This window comes from Mus musculus, chromosome 5, assembly GCF_000001635.26.
Source record: "Mus musculus strain C57BL/6J chromosome 5, GRCm38.p6 C57BL/6J".
Lineage (NCBI taxonomy): Eukaryota > Metazoa > Chordata > Mammalia > Rodentia > Muridae > Mus > Mus musculus.
This window is the reverse complement of record NC_000071.6, coordinates 115,894,826-115,909,454: the sequence shown is the minus strand read 5'-3', so window position 1 is coordinate 115,909,454 and position 14,629 is coordinate 115,894,826. Positions and strand designations below refer to the sequence as shown.

The 14,629-nt window shown below is 51.0% G+C and overlaps 1 protein-coding gene and 1 long non-coding RNA gene across 34 annotated transcripts in view; one reads left to right on the top strand and one right to left on the bottom strand.

Annotated features, from left to right (window-relative positions):
* The window catches only part of Cit (citron), a 163,730-nt gene that overhangs the window by 99,499 nt on the left and 49,602 nt on the right, over positions 1 to 14,629 (bottom strand). For 22 of the 32 annotated variants that reach the window (XM_006530131.2, XM_030254099.1, XM_006530146.3 and 19 more), the window contains one exon: positions 634 to 817. The exons of 1 other annotated variant lie outside the window; for it this stretch is intronic. In XM_006530131.2, coding sequence (XP_006530194.1) covers positions 634 to 817 — 184 coding nt within the window. Of the gene's footprint in view, positions 1 to 633; positions 818 to 1,620; positions 1,709 to 14,629 lie in introns of those variants that run through there. 9 more of the 32 variants (XM_006530150.4, XM_006530149.4, XM_017320644.2 and 6 more) reach the window with 1 other exon arrangement.
* Positions 847 to 7,897, top strand: Gm42008. 2 transcript variants are annotated; one of them, XR_003955981.1, is made up of 3 exons: positions 847 to 1,054; positions 1,440 to 3,089; positions 6,379 to 7,897. It is a non-coding gene; the product is annotated as a predicted gene, 42008 (long non-coding RNA). The 2 variants fall into 2 exon arrangements; XR_878705.3 differs by lacking the exon at positions 847 to 1,054 and having other exon boundaries at positions 2,237 to 2,310; positions 2,894 to 3,089; positions 6,379 to 7,692.

The following is a 14,629-nucleotide window of genomic DNA, read 5'->3' as shown; positions in this document are numbered from 1 at the left end:
CTTGCTCCTGGGGGCTCACAGGAAGGAACGGGGCTTCTTCTGGCCACCAGTGCTCTCTCCCTACTTGGAATGGCTCAGCTGCCAGATCCCTGATCTTGCAGCATACTTGGACAGGAGCCCAGCGTCATCTCTCTGCTAGAGCTCTGGTTCAGCCACTTGCAGCTCGGTTAAACCCATTGGGAAACCCTTTAGGCTGATGAGATCCCGTGTTTCGGATCCTTTCCGATACAGCCAGGGTTCCGGCCATCCTCTCTCTTGAGATGGATGGACAGACAGCTCAGTTTAACTCATCCAAGGTTCCCCTTTTAACCGGGTATCTGCACTGCTAGAAATCTCCCACTCTTCTCCTCCCTCTAAATAAGACTAAAGATGGAAAAAACTAACCCAAAGTGCCCAGCTGACTGTTCAGATGCCATGGACAGGAGGAACAGGCACCTGACACGCCATGCAGAACCGAGCATCAACAGTCTAGCCCCACGAGCCCCAAACAGGCAGCCCAGAGGCTTCCCTCCGACGCACTCCCCCAACCCTCCCACCAGCACAGCACAGCACACCACAGCACCAGCATCAGCACCTTTGGCTCTGTGTACCGGCCATCCATGCAGGTCCCCCCAGAGAGTCACCGTCACTTACTCAGATCTACCAAGATACCCCAGTGCCTTGCTGTACGAAAATCCCACAAACGGCAGCTCTTCGCCTGAGAAGCCCGAGGGGCTCAGCTGGCACACAGAGGATGAAACCCACGAATTCTTCTCTGGTTCATCAAAATTGGAGGTGTCATCGTCAGACTTGAGGGTGGGGACGAAGGGGGGAGGAGCTGGTTAAAAGAAAAACAAGGGGGGGGGGGAGAAAAAATTCAGAATTCCACACTGTTGCAGAGGGGGAAAAAGCGCCTTACTCCTTAGGCGTTTGGAGACAGCACTGCAGCGACTGCTTTCAACCCAGCTCCTAGCGCAGGCAGACCCAGCCTCGGCTCCTACAGCAACAAGAGATTAACCCCTTCGCTGCCAACATGGCCACCAACCCGCAGACAGCTTGCCTCTCTGGGCAGTGGGTGAGGTGAAAGATAAACTCAGACAGGTCACTTGGACCCCCCCGCTGAAGTGCTTGGGCAACTCACCCAGGGAAGGCAGCTCCTGGCTCATTATTTCCAGCAGCCTTCCATCCCTGGACGCTGGAGTGCCAGGGTGCCGGGTGACCTAAGCCCATTGAGCCCCTCTTCCAGACAGGTCTAAAATGATTAATAGTTGGTGATATGCATGGCTGTCAGATGGAAGACGTGCATGTCTCATGACTTAGCCAGAATGAGGGGAGAGAACAGGACGGTGGGCTTAGAAAGCTGTACAACCGTGGTTGGGTCACCGCTGCAGTCTGGTTCATTCATAGCCAGCTGAGTCTACTCAGAGATCCTATTAACCACTTTTTTTTTTCCTTTTTAGTTCATTATCTCCCCCCCCAAAACCCCCACTCCCCTCAACACACCCCTGCCCATCGAATCCACCGCAGTTCAACCAGCATAATCAAAAGACAGCCAGATAAAGTTGCAGTGATTTACAGCACCCAGCACCGGTGAGGGGTACATAGAGACCCACAGACGCACATCTGTGGTGAGGCTCCTACCTCTTATGGCATGACTCCCAGCTGGGGAGGGGGGGTGGAATCACATCGTCTCTGCCGCCTGCAGACCTACTAGGCTCTCTCACTCAGACGCGTGAGCGGCTGTCCATCAGTCACCAGGAGGCTGCCCATCGTGGGGGGCTCCCAGGGGCATTTCCAGTCAGAAGTGTTACCATGGTTGCAGGCTGGGACGTCCGCAGTGGACCAGGCAGGGGGAAGTTGGCAAGCCGGCATCACATCCCCCGCAGTGCAGGCTGCATGCTACCACCTCCCCACTCCTTAGTGCGTGCTCTGGCGGTAACCCCACCTGGCCACCCTGCGTGGCAGGGGCCAATGCCGATCTGAGTGACGGAGCCGCATGAGTCACTGCCCGCCAGGGCTCGCTAGAGCTCCCCCTAGGACAGTTGTCACAGCCCTTCACGGTCCAGACTTCTTTTTTAACCTCTTGTTTTCCAGACAGAGTTCTGTGCTGGGGGTGGGGTGGGGGGTGAGCAGCAAGCACGCCTTCAGCCCCACAGACTCAGAAGGAGCTGGCTGTTGCCGAAGCATCCCCGGGGACAACGGTCAAAGCAGTGCCAGGCAGAGAAGTAACCGGAGTGATGTGGAGGGGTGCGGAGGAAGAGGGAGGTGAACGCGGAGGGGCGGCGGGTGCTTCTGGGATATGCAAAAGAACAGTCTCCGAGGTGCACCGAGGTGAGGTGGGGAAGAGAAGATCAGGGAATGTGAAATGCGAGCTAACAGAGACTTATCTAACACCTCCGGGCTCTCCGGGGAGCAGCTCAGCCTTCCCTGCTGGAGTCAGAAGCTCCGGGGCTTAACGCTTTCAACATTAGCTTATGGGAAGGGAACTGGGACTGGATGCAGGGGTTCGCATCCCCTGTGCACACCCATAAGCGGGGGGTTGGGGGGGGTTGGGGTGCAAATCTAATGGTGGTGCAAACCCCATCTGACTGCCCGTGCTCACCCAATCCCTCCTTTGGAAGATTAAAATTGAAATCACAGAAATTACAATGTATGATGACCAAAAGGAAGTGCTTCCATCCCAAGATAAGGACATCGAGATAAACATACTGAAATACGTAGGTGACTCTGATACAGAAACATGGTGGCTTAATGGCTCCCAATTCCACCCACTCCAGTTCTATGACCCTGGGAAAGGCACTCAGCCTCTGTAGGCATCTGTGGGGAGGTCATGTCTGGCTTTGAAAGAGTGTCCCTAAGCAGTGAAGGCTGGCCTCAAACTTGTGATTCTCCTGCCTCTGCACCTGACTGTTAGGTGAATCTATGCAAAGTGCTCAGTGTGGCTTCTGGCACTCGGTGAACACCCATGAAGGTGACCTGTGGCCGTTATCATTGCTGGCGTACAGTGCATGATGTGGCAGACCTTAGCAGCCGCTCAAGTCCAGTGAGACAGCGCGGCATCTGCGCTGAGTAGAGTCGGTCTCTGCTATACAAGGCACAGGCACGCCAAGGTGAGTGTTTGTGTTAATTCTACCATGGCGTTATAATTCCTCGCAGAAGTTGAATCCCTTTCCACTATATACTAATTTATCTGTAGGAGACGAAAATAGAATTCCATTTCTGTGTTAGGAAGATGATTAATAGAGAGGTAGGAGCCACCCTCAGTGAAGTAATTATGATTTCTGAATTTCTGTACTATAAAATAAGGCTCATCTGTAAAGTTCTGCCATGCTCAAAGCATTACTGCGGTCAAGATTAGAAAAGAGGCTTGGGCTGCCAGTACAGGCCTATCACCTGATCACTCGGGCAGCTGAGGCAGGGGGATCAGAAGGCCAGGGCCTGCCTGGGCTACAGATGATAAACTCAAGGAACATAGCGAGACTCGGTCTCTGGGGGCTGTGGGGAGGTTGGAGAGTTGAGTCAGCCAACATAAGGGGCTGAGTACAATCCCCACAGGTTACAAATAAATAAAGCCAAGCAGGATGGCACAGCCTCATCACCAGCACTGAGCGGTGCGGTGGAGGCTGGAAGATCTCTGGCATTCCATGGCTGGCCAGCCTGGCCTACATGGGGAGTTCAAGGCCAGGGCGAGATCACGTCTCAGAGAGAGGAAGGGAAAAGCTAAAGTGGTGGCTCCGTGGTTACGGGCATTTTCTACTCTTCTAGGATGAGGGTTCAATTCCTGCCTTCCTTACAGCAGCTCATAACCATTTTTCTCTCCAGCTCCAAAGAGCTGATGACCTCTTCTGGCCTCCACAAGCATCTGGAACATATGCAGGCATAGCCATAGACACAGACAAAACCAGATACAGAAAACATTGTTTTCATTTTTTAAAGGTGAATGATACCTAAGAAACGACACCTGAGACTGTCCACTGGCCTCTACATGCAGAAACACACATCTGCATGCACACATACACACACATACATACACACACATATACATTTATACATACATACACACACATACAGATACATACACACACACATACACACACATACACACACATACACACACACACACACACGTGTGCGCAACAGGCTGAGAATATAGTTCAGTGGTAGAATGCTACCTAGCATGGGCAAGACCCTGAGTTCAATCCCCAGCACTGAGGGGTGGGAGTGGGGGGTATATAGAAAGGTGAGATAATTTTCAAGTTGAGAGAAGGGAGAACTGATAGCACAGATTAAAAGCTAGAGACGTCAACCTCTTGCCAGGTGGTCAGTTCAGAACAGGTCCTCAGCAAACGAAGGCTCACACAACCTGAGAAGCCGCAGCCTCAAAGCTGAAGAAGTGGCCCAGAAATGAGCCAATGCCCCAAGAAGGGTGAGGATGCCCACCCCCTCATCTAGGCCCTTTAGAAGGGAAGAGCTAGGGTGGCTACTTAGAAACTGCAGCTGGGGCAGCTGGCTCCATGGGATCCGGGAGCATGGGAAATGAACAGCGGCACACGCGAGTGTTGAGCGAGTGCGTGTGAACACACTCGGCCAGGGGGAGGGCTACCCTTCTTCCATAGAGAGTGCACTGAGACTGAGGTGAGAGAGCCAGCTCTCTGAAGCCTAAGAAAAGAGCAAGCTAAGCCAGGTGCACTGGCTCGTCCCCATAGTCTGCAGACAAGGAGTTCTGGAGTATCCTGGGGACATGCCAAGGCTGGGCGCCAACACGATGAAAGAGGAAAGTGACCTGAAGGGCCAGGAGAGGCGGTCACAGTGGCGCACACCAGAAACCTAGCTAGGGCAAGAAAATTGTGAGTTCAATGTGAGCCTAGGCTATACAGCGAGCCTCTGTGTCAAAACACCAAACAGAGTAGACATATTGCTTTATCACAGAAGTAAGTTGATATTCTAACCCAAGAATGAGGAACCAAGAACACCTGAAAGGCATCCAGAAGGGTAAGGTCTTGTTACTGGCTCAGAGATTAGGAGCAGATGCTGTTCTTGCAGAGGATTCGAGATCACCTGATCCCATACCCACAGCGGACTGCAGGCAGCTCACAACCACCTGTATCTCCCTGCGGGAGGCCTGCCCGGACACTCTCGCACACAGACACACAAATGATAAAAATAAATGTTTTTTTTTAAAGGAGTAAAGTTGAAAACTCAATGTTAAATGCAGATCTAATGAACTGTCAACGTCACACAATTGAGAATCATCTGGGAAGAGTCCCAAGGAGAGACTGTCCAGATCAGGGTGGCCTGAGGGTTCTTATGATTATGCTCTCATTGATGATGGACGGGAGGAGCCCCAGTCTAAAATGGATGGCCCGAGTCCCTGGGTCTGAGCCCTCAGTTGTATAAAAGAAATGAGCTGAGCAACAGCGCGCATGCGCGAGTTCTCTCTGACGGGGACTGCGGACATGATGTGACTGGCTACTCCAAGTTCACACTCCGACCATCAGGTGGAAGCCTGAGCTGAATAAAGCCTTCCCTCCCCCAAAACTGCTACTGCCCCGGTGTTTATCACAGCAAAACGGAAAGGAAACAGGTCAGCAGGTTAAATGAGCTACAGATAAGCTCAGTGACCCACCAGGGAGACTTGAGGAGTACACTCTCTCTGTAGATGCAGGGTCAGCAAGGTCGGCTGGCTAGAAATGCCCCACCCTAGGTGAATCACAGGCGCCCAGCTCAGGGAGTTCCTGTAGACCACCCCCACGGTAGCGAGAAGACAGAAGGCACAGGAGCTCTGAGACATACACAGAGTGAGAAAGCTAAGAGCCTGGATACGACATCTCGAAACAACAACCGTGTAGGGTCGGGACAAGTTCGTTAGATGGGAGAGGGTGCGGGGGAAGACGGCCTAGCGGCCCCTCTTAGGTGGAGACTGCGCCCACTGTCAGCACAGAAGAGGCCCGATCCATCACCCTCTGGCACCCAGGGAACAGTCTGAGCACAGCTCTCATTGGGAGCGGAGGGAGTGAGGGATGGAATCCCAGAGAGCAGCATGTGGAAGGGGCCGGGCAGGCAGCCCTCCATCACCCTGAGCTCCGCTCAGCCAAGAGAGCACTCTCTCACAAAGGTCACGGGCAACCTCACCCTCAGCCTCTGGGTCCCTTCTCGCCCTCTTGAAGCCAAGCCAAAGGAGCGGTGTAGCATACCCCCGTCCCTTCTGCATCTTCCCTTAGTGAACTACTTCACTTCTGATACAGATGGAAACAAAAAACCCAAACCCCGCTCAAGCCTAAAACCTACATGTCTGACACCACACTGATGGGAGAGGCAGGAAGCCGAGAATAGTTCTTGGACGTCGTATGCCACATGGTTCGTTTTGTTTTCTTTTGTGTTGACCTTTATACAATTTAGGAGAGGAGGATGAGGCTGGAGGGCGCTCGGTGGGTAGAAATGCTTGCCGCGCAAACCTAACAACCCGCACTCAGATTCCATGGACAGCCCAACTCTCGGCCCTCCTGTGACGGAGCTAGAGATGGAGACAGGAGAACGCCTACAAGCTCACAGGTGAAGCGGCCTGCAGAACGCAGCACAGCAGCAAGAAGAGCAAGAGAGACCATGCCCCAGGAGGACGCAAAGCGGAGAGAACTGACCGCAGGAGGTGGCCCGGTGGCTGACACACGTGCACGGCGGCAGCACATGTGGCAGCACCTACACTACACACACGTGTAAATAAACAAAACTGTGTTCTCCCTTTGGCAAAAAAAAAAAAAAAAAAGGAATTAGTATCTCACTGAAATGGTGAGCAGTGTGTTACATTTACACTGACCCAGCACATTGTGATACTGCCAACCGGGCATGCATCGAGCAAAGGCATGTCTGACTGGCCTGCGTGTGCCTCTCCATCCAGTGCCTGATGTTTGGATGGACCGAAAAGGCTTTAAAGCCGAGATCGTTCCATCTGAAAAGTATGGTAATGAGTACCTATGCGGTACACTGTCAAGGTGTCTGTCATGGAGTCGCTGGCTCTCCTCACACAACATGCCTAGCACACTGACGAATGCGCAGCAAGACATTAAGCCTCTGCTCAGTGTAAAACGTGGGGGAAAAACGGGGGTGGGGGGAGCTTTCCCTGTGTTTTTAAAAATAAACCAACAATGTTTGGGGTGGAGGCGCGGCACATCCCCCTTAGTGGCAGAGGTAACTTTGAGGGGAGCCCCACCCCACCCCTGGTTATAAGATAGAACGAGGCTCTCAGACACAAAGGTTATTTTAAGGACTATAGTTAATTTCCCTTCATAAACACCCCCACCCCAAGTCCTCCTTCCTTCCGACCCTCTCTTCTCTAATCCTGACATTCATTAAAATCTTTAGAGGAGAAAATGTATTGTCTTCAAACATGTTTTCTTTTAAACAGTAGTGAAGTTAAGAGGTGTCTTGCCATAAGAGGCGTAAGTGACATAAGGGCCCTTGCCCTCCTGGCTCACGGCCCACCGAGCTCTCCGTTCCCACCTGTTGTTTTTCTACAGCCGCAGACAAGCCTATCTTGGTTGGGTCTACTGTCTCCAGCTCTCTGCAGGGGAATCTCCTTTCTGCTAAGAAAGACCTGGAATGCCGTGCGCTGCTGAACACCTATCAGAGCACCACCCCGCCGCCCTCAGTCAGTGTTTAATATGGATTCTGTTGGAGGAACGCGTGACAAGAACCCCCGGGGTGTGGGCTAATTTCTCAGACTTGATGTGTCACTCCGTGCAACACAGCACTTGTATGAAACTCAGGTGGTGATATACTTCAGAGTACTCATCTGCACATGAAGAACCGGCATCTCTCAAAAAAGGGTGAGAAAGGAAAAGCCAGGCATGGTGGCTCCCACGGTTTAGGAGGCTGAGGCAGGAGAAGCAATAGTTACAAAGCTGGAGAGGACTACACAGCAAAACACTGTCTCCAAAAACTGAGTGGGAGGGGGAGAGGGGGAGAGGGGAGAGGGGAGTTGGGGAGGGGGAGAGAGGGGAGGGGAGAGGGGGAGTCGGGGAGGGGGAGAGAGAAGGAGGGGGAGGGGAAGGGGGGAGAGGGAGGGGAGCTAAGTCTACTCCTGAACTCTTAATCACCCATCCCAGTGACTGACAGACACTGTACTGAATTGATTGTGGCAGAAGCTGTGTCACAAAGGACAAAGTCATGAGTAAAGGGTGTGATGACGTCACAAATCAGAACCGCCACTTGATGTTGGTAACGGTCAGCTAATGAGCTACAATCAAAGGCGCTTTCAATTCACTCCAGCTTCATGGTGCCCTACCCCTTGATGGACAAAGCAGAGTATACGCTCAAATATGAAGATGTTAAAAAAAAATCTTACTTACACGATAAAGGAAGCTCTGAGCTGGAGAGGGAGCTGTCTGCATCACTAAGGGGTCGGGCTGTAGGTGTGAAAAGCAGAGGTATAAAAGGGTTTCTGAATATTCCACAAAGCTGGTAGCATGGGAGGGATGGAATCTCAAGAGCTAGCTAAAAGCTCCCTCCGTGAACTCGAGTGGGGAGGAGAGGTGCTTTAAAGCCCATAGCTGGAGTGACAGCCCAAGAGAGCTGTGGGTAAGGCTGATCTTGAAGAGAAAGTCCAGGATTGAACTCGACTGAAGATAATATCAGGGAGAGTCTTTAGCGGATTGCACAGATGCAATCTTTCATAGTGGTGGGCAGAAGGGGGTCGGTACTAGAATTTTGCCCAAGACGGACAGGTCTGTAACAGTCAATGTGACCAACTGCATACTCGGGAAGTGAGTGACGACTGGCTCCAAGAGGGAGGATGTGGTGAGCAGGGACCTCGGAAACACCCGGGGATGTGTTCTTCCTATGAGAGAAGGACTAGAGTGGAGAGACATGAAAGACAGCTTTATCTGAGCTCTCACGGAAACAATGCAGGCAAGGAAGTTAAGTCAAATACAGATATGTAATTCAGCCCATGAGAAGAGATTCCATTGCCCAGAGCCTCAGGCCCACCCCCTGATCCCCTCTCTTTGGGGTACAAGAGTAGTGAGGATAACTTGACCCATCCAACCTCACATTATACAAGAATCAAGAATCTGACATAGCACAACACCAGTTTGTGACCGCCGTGTAAGTAAATGTGACCTGTCTCTTCGACTCCCCAGAGAGCCAGGAATAGACTTTAAGGTAACTGTCTTGGTGATCAATTTTTACCATGCTGTCTTTGAGATAAATAAGGAAATTAGCATATGAAAGTTTGCTTCCATCAATTAATCAATCTAAAGAATGCTGGCACCTGTCCGCTAACAGCTAGGCCAATATCCCCTCAGGTGAGGATCGCCATGGGTGGCAGGATCTGAGTGTTCTGACCTCAGCGTTAAGTGCTTGGGGGCTGGAGAGATGAACAGTTGTGGTCCCTCCAAAGGACAACAGTTTGGCTTCGAGCACGTTTATCTAGTGGCTCCCAACCACCTGGAGCTCTGGCTCTAGAGGATCTGACGCCCTCTTCTGGCCTCTTCAGGCACCTACACTCATGTGTGCACATACCAATGCAAATAAATGCACCCATACACAGAAATAGTTAAAAATTAGAAAGAAAAAACCCAGGCTGGAGAGATGCCTCAGCAGATAAGAGCTTTGGCTGCTCTTCCGGAGGACCCGGGTTCAATCCCTAACACCCACATCCGTAGCTCACAACCGTCTGGTCTGCAACTCCAGTCCGAGGGAGTAAGCCGTTCTTCTCATCTCCAATGGCACCAGAGAGGCATCTGGTGCGTAGACATCCATGCAAGGAAAACACCCTCACACACACACTCACACACACTCACACACACACACACACACACTCACACACACTCACACACACTCACACACACACACACACACACACAAACCTGCTTTAAAAGCAAATGAATCTTTAAAACTATTAAGTACTCTGCATTGAAGTACTTTCCCCCAAAGACGTTTACACTTAGAGATGCGCTCCCTCCACCTCTGGTCAGCAACTGAACCAGATTTTTCCACCATAGATCGACTCTTCCTCACTCTCCCTTGGCTAGGTGTTCAGCAATCCGTGAGCAACTACATTAGGCCAGAAATACTCAAAAGAGGAACATTTCCAGTTTGCAAGAGAGTCATGACTGCACTTCTCTGCTGGTCTGCATTTGGAGGGTTTCTGTCAGGTGATATCCATTGGGACACCTTTCAGCAGAAGGCAAGAAGGTGTGTCCCTGTTCCCGTACCCCATCCCAAACCCCACCCCCCGATCTGCTCCCAAACCCCAGCAATCTTGATTTTCAATGCTTCTCCCCTGAACCACATGCATCCATGAGCATGGAGAGGCTGCATTCTTTGTGGTCCTCTTCATCTCGGTCCCCGAGTTCCAACACCTGAAAGTTTTATCATATTTTTTTCTTGCATACATGGTATGTAGCCTTGGCTGGCCTTGAACTCAATGGCTGCCTCATCACCTTCCTGGGTGCTGGGATTAAAGGCATGTGCCACTGAACCTGGCTGAGGCTTTTTACTCATAAATGTTTATGAAAAACCAAAACTTTCACGCCCACAGATATCCAAGAAGTAAGATGGCTGTCCCCCAGCTCCAACCTTGGCAGCTCCAGCCCTCTCCTGCTGCTGACACAAATATGGCACCCACTGTTGCTGCAGCAGGATGCTCCAGTCCAGGGTCTCCCATCAGTGGCGTCTTGACATTAAAAACTGGGAAAGTCCTTGTTGGTGGGGTGTACTGGCTAGTTTTGTGTCAACTTGACACAGCTGGAGTTATCACAGAGAAAGGAGCTTCAGTTGAGGAAATGCCTCCATGAGGTCCAACTGTAAGGCATTTTCTCAATTAGTGATCAAGGGGGAAAGGCCCCTTGTGGGTGATGCCATCTCTGGGCTGGTAGTCTTGGTTCTATAAGAGAGCAGGCTGAGCAAGCCAGGGGAAGCAAGCCAGTAAAGAACATCCCTCCATGGCCTCTGCATCAGCTCCTGCTTCCTGACCTGCTTGAGTTCCAGTCCTGACTTCCTTGGTGATGAACAGCAGTGTGGAAGTGTAAGCTAAATAAGCCCTTTCCTCCCTAACTTGCTTCTTGGTCATGATGTTTGTGCAGGAATAGAAACCCTGACTAAGACATGGGGTTTGCAGAATTACACATAGCCTTGGTCTCTACCCACAACGGCACCCCCAACCTATCAAAAAAACCTTGAAGACTGTCATGTTCACTGTCAATTGAGAACTACTATCTACAGATAAGAACTTCTAAGAACTGTTGCTATTGTTGCTGTCCCTGTTCTGAGTGCAGGTATGTATGGCATGGGGGTACATGACAGCGTGAAGGTGGAGATCAGAGGACAACTCTCGGGAGTCCGTTTCCTCCTTCCACCACCCCGGAGAGTAGATTTTTTAACCTGCTCAGCCGTTTCACCAGTCCTAGAGAAAGGCCTTAGAAGACACATAACCAGGACCTGTGAGGTGGTTCAGGGGGTGAGGAGCCTCACCGTGAGAGTCAAACCCCTAAGTGATGCCCAGGCTCCTCAGGATAAATAAGTCAACTCTCAAAAGGTGTCCTTTGACCTCTACACATGCACCGTGGGACACACAGGCACACATACACACACATACAAACACATATACATAAATGTATTAAAATACTTAAGGGGGAAAAAAAAAGCAAGACACATGACCACAGGGCCTCTAACACACACACACACCTGTGACAAACTGCCCACCCCACACCTGACACTATGTTCAGTTTTCCCCTTGTGTTTCAAAGGATGCCTCTTTAAGTCAGAAACCAGCGGGCTCGTATTCCAGTTTGATGTCTATTTCAACCTGAACACTCTTCTTCCTAAGGGGAAAAAGAACGCATCTGTCTAAGGAACCTTGCAGAATTTCTCACACTCTGGACTTGGTGGCCAGTTCCCTTGGAGCATCATGTAAGGTGTCTGTCCCCTGTGTTTCTTGTTGATTGGCAGATAAACCCACAACTTTCTGGGCGTCCATGTGCCCCTTTTCTGTGAGCATCACCAAGGATGGGTTGTCAGCTCGCTGTCACATGGCACTCAGGAGCACAGAGCCCCTGACCTCACTTCTTGTGATGTGAAAACTGGCCCATGAGTTTGATGTCACCCAGATTCCCCCACCAGCACTTCCTCTCCAGTTTTCCTCCTGATGCACTCCACACACAGGCTGGTCTCTATCTCCTAGCCTTACTTCCTCCTAGCCGTTTACTTCCTGGTCTTCAGACACTCTACTCCACCTCCCACGTACTAGCACATCCACCCTTTGGTTGCCCAGGCACACGATCAAAGACAAAGGCAGGCTGCCGCTGGATTAACAACGTCAGAGTAGTGAAGATGCTGCCTCAGCTCCTCGGGAGTGACCAATGACATCTCTTCCTGGCATCAATGTGCGCTCCCTACATTTGTATGCATCTGTGTGACTCGAGACACTGCGGTGCTTTTGACTGTGCCCTGCTAGGCCAGCCGAGCTAAATTTGCAGTTTACAGGAGCCAGAGGAACAAGCACCAAACCTCTCTACCCCTGCTGAGGTGAGGGAGAAAATTCTGAACTTGAGTGTATTCTAAGGGATAGTTGCATAGCTTCTTTACCAAGTCCAATGTCATAGCTCTGTGTGTGTGTGTGTGTGTGTGTTTGTGTGTGTGTGTGTGTGTGTGAGAGAGAGAGAGAGAGAGAGAGAGAGAGAGAGAGAGAGACACCATGTATGTGTGAAAGTTCAGAAGATCTCATGTGTGTGTTGTATTTGGGTATATGTAATTGTGGGTACAGGAGTGTGTGTCAGTTTGTGTGTGGGCGTGTGTGTGTGACCATGTATGTATGAAAGTTCAGAAGATCTCATGTGTGTGTTGTATTTGGGTATATGTGATTGTGGGTACAGGAGTGTGTGTGTGTTTGTGTGTGTGTATTCAATGTCTAGTATCTTACTTAATCACGCTCCACCTTAGTTTTTGAAGCGGAGTCTGTCACTAATCCTGGTGCTTGCCAATCTGACTGGACTAGTTGGCCCACATACGCCAGCTATCCTCCTGTCTCCACCTCCCCAGCACTGGGATCACAGGAGCAAGCCAAGTCTGGCTTTTTACATGGAGCTGGCATCTAACCTCAGGTCATCCCGCTTGCACTAGCACATACTTTACCAGCAGAGCTGTCTCCCCAGACCTCTAAACCTTCACATCGGGATCATAGGGGAGGACAACTTAAGCCTACCTCCACAGCTGACTATACCCCAAGACACGGATGACTCTGGTTCCAGCCGTTCAGAGTCCTAGTGAGCCTCACGGGCACTGCTGCGGAGGGTGTGTAAAATGGAGCAACTACTATGGAAAAGGTCAACATGTGTACCAGCTCATCTGACCACTCCATCCCTGTTTAGACCAGAGAAAGGAATGGATGCTTGCATCTGCCAACCATAGCGCACGTGGTAAGAGCAATCATATTTCAGGGGCCAAAAGCTGGAGATAACCCCAATGTCCCCTGGCAGGCGATGAGATAAACAACAGACTCCCCAACCCAACAACAAAAAGCAGTGAACTGTGGGCCACCCCTCAGCAGGAGGAACGTGACAACAGCGTGGAGTACGAGAAGACAGACAAGAACTCTAGGGATACAAGCAGAACTACCCACCATGTTTGGGGTCAGTTCTGTTGTTCCTAGGGTCAAAGGACGGGATGAGGAAGGACAAAGGGGAGGGCCATGGAGGGTCACGGGGAAGAGGAGAAACAGTCTATAAATCCTAATTCATATGTTTTGCGGGGGGGGGGGGGGGGGGGGAAGCTTATTCGGCTTCCACCTGGTGGTGGCGTCACATGTCTAAATGCATATCCAAGTTTAAATTGTACACATAGACATTGTGTGTCTCTTATTCTTCAACAAAGCTATGTCCCACTGCTGGAGTGGAGGTATTTTACTCTCTGTCCCGTCCTGGTTAGGGAGCAACTACTCTGCCTCCTCCTTCCTGCAAGGGGGAAGAATTAGACAAACACACCCAGTCTCCTCCTCACTTGCCCCTTCCTCGAGGAAGGAGCTCACGGCACTCCGCAGAGCTGAGCGATCGCTGGCCATGTCTAACTAGGAGGTAGGACTCTGTGCCTTTTCAGGTCCCAGTTCAGCACCTCCTCTTCTCAGGTCCCAGTTCAGCACCTCCTCTTCTCGATGCCGACATTCAGATTTGGCAGGCACTCAGTCAACCGGCTCCTGTCCTTGCTCCCAGAGGCCTCTGCGGCAAGGCCAGCCTGCCTATGAAGCCAAGTTTAACAGTCTTCTGTGGGATGGACATATTTATCAGCCTCAAAGGTTACTGAACACTCCTAGGGGCCAGTCTGGGTGATGTGTCCCTTTGTAAGTCAGGGAGGGTTGTCTCAGGTCTCCAACTCTGAGTGCTACAAGTTGAGTCTCCACTACCAGGGTGCATAACACTGGCCATATTTTATTGTCTCTGGATTTACACAACGGAAACCATTGCCACCACCCCCTCAGCCATGGACCACCTGTGCCACCTGCTCTGTCCTTAGGATGTCATCCCTGTGACTTCCGCAGCAGTCCCCTTTGCTTCCAGCCAACCTTCACCCTCAGAGAATGAGTGTGAATGCAATCAACACTCTTCATAGAACTGATTGGAGAGTTGGCTGCTGAAGAGTCCCAGATGTTTAATATAATTTC